Source organism: Pogoniulus pusillus, chromosome 43, assembly GCF_015220805.1.
Source record: "Pogoniulus pusillus isolate bPogPus1 chromosome 43, bPogPus1.pri, whole genome shotgun sequence".
Lineage (NCBI taxonomy): Eukaryota > Metazoa > Chordata > Aves > Piciformes > Lybiidae > Pogoniulus > Pogoniulus pusillus.
This window is the reverse complement of record NC_087306.1, coordinates 624,378-628,916: the sequence shown is the minus strand read 5'-3', so window position 1 is coordinate 628,916 and position 4,539 is coordinate 624,378. Positions and strand designations below refer to the sequence as shown.

The 4,539-nt window shown below is 59.9% G+C and overlaps 1 protein-coding gene across 1 annotated transcript; it reads right to left on the bottom strand.

Annotated features, from left to right (window-relative positions):
- Positions 1-3,187: 3,187 nt before the first annotated feature.
- On the bottom strand, positions 3,188-4,306 carry LOC135192556 (keratin-associated protein 5-2-like). Its single transcript, XM_064175785.1, has 3 exons — positions 3,807-4,306; positions 3,500-3,677; positions 3,188-3,271 (listed from the first exon to the last, which is right to left on the bottom strand). The coding sequence occupies exons 1-3, from the start codon at positions 4,304-4,306 to the stop codon at positions 3,188-3,190; spliced, it is 762 nt and encodes a 253-aa protein (XP_064031855.1).
- Positions 4,307-4,539: the final 233 nt, after the last annotated feature.

The window sequence follows — 4,539 nt, the reverse complement described above, 5'->3', positions numbered from 1 at the left end:
TTGGAGCTGAGGCAGAGCAGGGTTAGGCTGCAGCTGAGGAAGAAGTTCTGCAGCACATGGTGGGGAGAGTCTGGAGCAGGCTGCCCAGGGAGACTGTGTCTGGCTCCTGCCTAGGGGTGTTCAAGGCCAGGCTGGATGAGGCCCTGAGCAGCTGAGTCTAGCTTAGAGCTGTCCCTGCCATGACAGGGGGCTGGAGCAGATGAGCTCTGAGCTCCCTTCCACCCTGAGCCGTCCCAGGGCTCTCTGATTTCTGTCCTTTCTCTCCTATGCTTAGCAGATGTACAGGGTGGAAGCTAAAGCACTTTGCCATGAGTTGGTGGCCAGGCAGAGCCCAAAGCTAGACGTAAGGAGCCCTGAGCTCAGCTGCTTGGAGCAGGCAGTGTTAGGCTCTGCTGGCTGCTCTCTGTGGTTTCTGCGTGGATGTGGACAGAGAAGACAACCTGGGCAAAGAGCAGAGCAGCTGCCAGCAGAGGCAGACACAGAGACCCCCGGAGCAGGGAAAAGCTGGTGAGAAGAAGCTGGATCAAGGTGGACTTACCTTGCTCAGCTGGAGCTCAGGAGGAAATGTGGAGCTGGGACAATGAGGGTGAGCTGGGTGAGGACCTTTTATAGGCCTCCGAGTGCTGTCGCTCCGGAAACGAGAGGAGGTCCCACCAGAGGGACCTGATTGCTCAGCACTGGGTAATGGGAGAGCTGCTCCTGACTCACCCTGCTGGGACTGCAGATCAATGTCCTGGGACTGCAGGTCAATATTCTGCCTTTGGGATCACTGCTTCTCACCCTGCTCCCCCAAACCATTGCTTGCCCCTCACGCCTGGCATGGCTCAGGGCAGGTTCAGCATGGTCCTGCTGCATTTGACTGAAGCATCTCCCAGCTTCCTACAGCATTCCAGAATCCCAGACTGGTTGGAGCTGGAAGGGACAGTTCAGTGGTGCCCAGTGCCCCGGGACAAGGAGCACAAACTGGACCCCAGGAGGTTCAACCTGAGCAGGAGGCGAAATTTCTTTGGCATGAGGGTGCTTAAGGCCTGGAGCAGGCTGCCCAGAGGGGTTGTGGAGTATCCTTGCCTGGAGAGCTTCCAACCCCGCCCTGTATATTGTGCCCCTGGGCAAGCAGCTGCGGGTGCCCTGCTGGAGCAGGGGGCTGGGGGAGATGCCCTCCAGAGGTCCCTCCCAACCTCACCATGCTGGGATCTGGGGATTTATCACTAACTAATGGAGCTGAGTCACATGGAGGAGTGGATCCGTGAGGAGATCAGGACATCTCCGAGGGCATGTCACAAACACCAGAGAATGCAGATTCTTGTGACACTCCTGCTCTGATCCCTGCTGCCACCCAGCTCCCGTGGGTGGAGACAAACATCTCCATCACTGCTCTCGGCGACAGAGACATCGCCTGAGCAGGACATGCTGCGGAGCATTCTCATGCACCATGAGCCAGGCAGGGCCATCCTGACCCTAGAGCTGGTCCCTGAGCTCCATCAATCTTCTCTGCACAGCTCCTCAGCTTTGGGAGAAGCTTCCCTGAACCCCTGAGTGAAGGAGTTCTGTCTGTGGAAGAAATTGTCTCTGCAGTTGTCCTAATTCCAGGCTCCAGAGTTGGTTTGTTCTCCGTGGGAGGAACTCCTTTGGTGTGAGGGTGCCCAGAGAGGCTTTGGAGTCTCTTCTCTGGAGACCTTCCAGACCAAACTGGCGACACTCCTGGGCAGCCTGCTCCAGGTGATCCTGCAAGAGGGCTGCAGATGATCCCCAAAGGTCCCTTCCAACCCCTCCACGTTGGGATTCTGTGGTTTGGGCTGGGCCAACCCAGTGAGCCATGCTTGGGATGGGCACACTGCACTCTGCAGGGCACCTTGGCATCAGCCTCTGCACAGATGTGAGGAAGAGGCTGGCAAGGCAGGAGGAAGGCTGCAAAGCTAGGGCACAACACGCTGGCAGCTGCTGTGTCCACCCCAGGAACCCAAAGGGATCTCCAGCACTGAGGCTACCAAGAGCCTGAGACTTGTGGTGTGTCACATCCTGGGCTGGCAGGACACCAGCAGCTGCGGGTGGTGGAGGCTGTGTGAGGAGCACTGGGGACATGCTGACCAACTCCAGGTCACTCTGCTGCAACAATCGTCCCAGGGGGCTCCTCTTCCAGCTCCCCCTGACCATCTCCTGCAAGGGGTCTGGGGCCTTTCACCCCGTTAGAGAGAGCAGCTCCAGCCAACTGCCCTCCTCGATGCCCACAGATGTGTCCTTGAGTTCTGTCGGACTGACTCCTGGCCAGATGAGCTCCACCTCCCCCTTCAGCCCTCTCTGCTCTTTCCCAGCACCTCTCAGCGCTCAGGATGGCTCCAAGCACCACCGAGGGTTGGCTGCTGGAGACACAAAGGTCCTGCAGGAGCTGCCTTGGGGTGAGACAGGATCTGCCACTCGTGACCTCTGAAGTTTCAGCAGACCACAGATCAAGGCCCAGGATGTTTCCTTTCCACCACCTTCCACACCCTGCCCTGCCTCTGCCATTCCTGAATTCTGTTCCTGACTTATTTTCCAGGTTGTTTTTTTTGAGGCTTCTGATGCAAATCTAAGCACAGCTGCTGCCTGCTCGGCGGAGGAGAGGATGTGCCAAGCAGAGCCCCTCCCTTCTGCCTCCTGTGAAGTGAGTGTGTGGGGTTCACAGGATCACAGATGTCAGGGCTTCGAAGGGACCCAAGGACCTCATCGAGTCCAACCCCCCCTGCCGGGGCAGGACCATCCAGTCTAGCTCAGGGCACAAAGGAACACATCCAGGCAGGGCTGGAAAGGCTCCAGAGAAGGAGTTGTGTTAATATTGTCACATTTAGCTGCTGGCTCCCTGGGACACCTCCCGACAAGGGAGCTGCCTGGAGCAGGAATGGAAAAACACCAGCGTGAGTCACCCCAGAACCTCCACGGGAGGGTGCGTGGGGAAGGTGCAGATACCAGCCTCGGCCGCCAGAAGGACCAGAGGAGTCCCGAAGGATGCAGTGGAGGACACGGACGCGAGGGGGGTTCTGAGCCAGGAGATGGTTTTATTGCCTTCACCTCTGCTGTGGAATGAGGAGCAGCAGAGCGCTGAGCACTTCGCAGAGGGGGGATTGAGCCTTCAGGCACGTTACAAGCTAGACGAAAGGAGGAGCAGAGATCTGGCAGCGGCATGGGGCATGCTGCCTGTCAGGCATCGTCTCTACTTTGTTTTCCGGGCTGGCACTTTGCAGATTTGCTGTGGCTGCTGTCTCGGGATGCACTTTGCCACGGGCATGCAGGACTGCTGCGGAGTGGCACAGACCTTCACTGGAGGGGCACAGACCTGCTGTGGAGGGGCACAAATCTGCTGTGGAGGGGCACAGACCTTCACTGGAGGGGCACAGACCTGCTGTGGAGGGGCACAAATCTGCTGTGGAGGGGCACAGACCTGCTGTGGAGGGGCACAAATCTGCTTTGGAGGGGCACATACCTGCTGCGGAGGGGCACAGACCTTCACTGGAGGGGCACAGACCTTCACTGGAGGGGCACAAACCTTCACTGGAGGGGCACAGACCTGCTGCGGAGGGGCACAGACCTTCACTGGAGGGGCACAGACCTGCTGCGGAGGGGCACAAATCTGCTGTGGAGGGGCACAGACCTGCTGCGGAGGGGCACAGGTCTGCACCGGGCAGCACTGTGAGATGCTCTGTCTTTGCTTGCCGTAGGAGGTCTTCCCACCTTGGTACCCCGCTCCATGGCAGGTCTTGGAGCAGACAGACCTCCCGTAGCCCTGGCATCCTCCTGAGGTCTGCACCGGGCAGCAGTGGGAGCCACTCTGCCTTGGTTTGCCGCAGGAGGGCTGCCCGACCTGGTACCCTGTTCCATGGCAGGTCTCGGAGCAAACAGACCTCCCGTAGCCCTGGCATCCTCCTGACGAGCCATAGCTGTACGTGGGCCTCCTGACGCAGCTCGAGCCGCCTCCGTGGCAGGAGCCTGAGGACCCCTGGCACCTCTCGGAACAGACTGATCTGCCGTAGCCCTGGCACCCCCCTGACGAGCCATAGCTGTAGGTGGGTCTCCTGACGGAGCTGCAGCCCCCCGCTGGCTGGCAGGAGGCGGTGGAGCCCTGGCAGCGCTCGGAGCAGCGCGGCTGCCGGTAGCCGTAGCAGCGGTAGTCGTGGCCCCTCATGCCCTCTGCGCCCTCCCCGTCACAGCCCGAGCAGCAGCTGGCGTAGGCGTAGCGGAAGGGGGTCCGCCGGGTGTCCAGCCAGGAGCCCGAGGGGTCGTACCAGGTGGAGTTCAGGTTGAAGTAGGATTCTCTTCCGGAGGAGTAGATCATGCTGGGGCTGGGGGGAGAAGCTGCAGAGCACACGGCCCGGGGTGGGGGTCCGTGAGTTTCCATCTCCTCTCCCCACCTCATGTCCCGTGAGCCCCACACAGGCTGGCACCTTGCTCAGCCTAGCAGCCTGCACCTGAAGGGAATTCCTGCAGCTGTCCAACCCTGCTCAGACTATGTCCAAACCTTCTTTCTGACCCCCCAGCCTTTGATTATCCTCCCCCTCCGAGACCAGA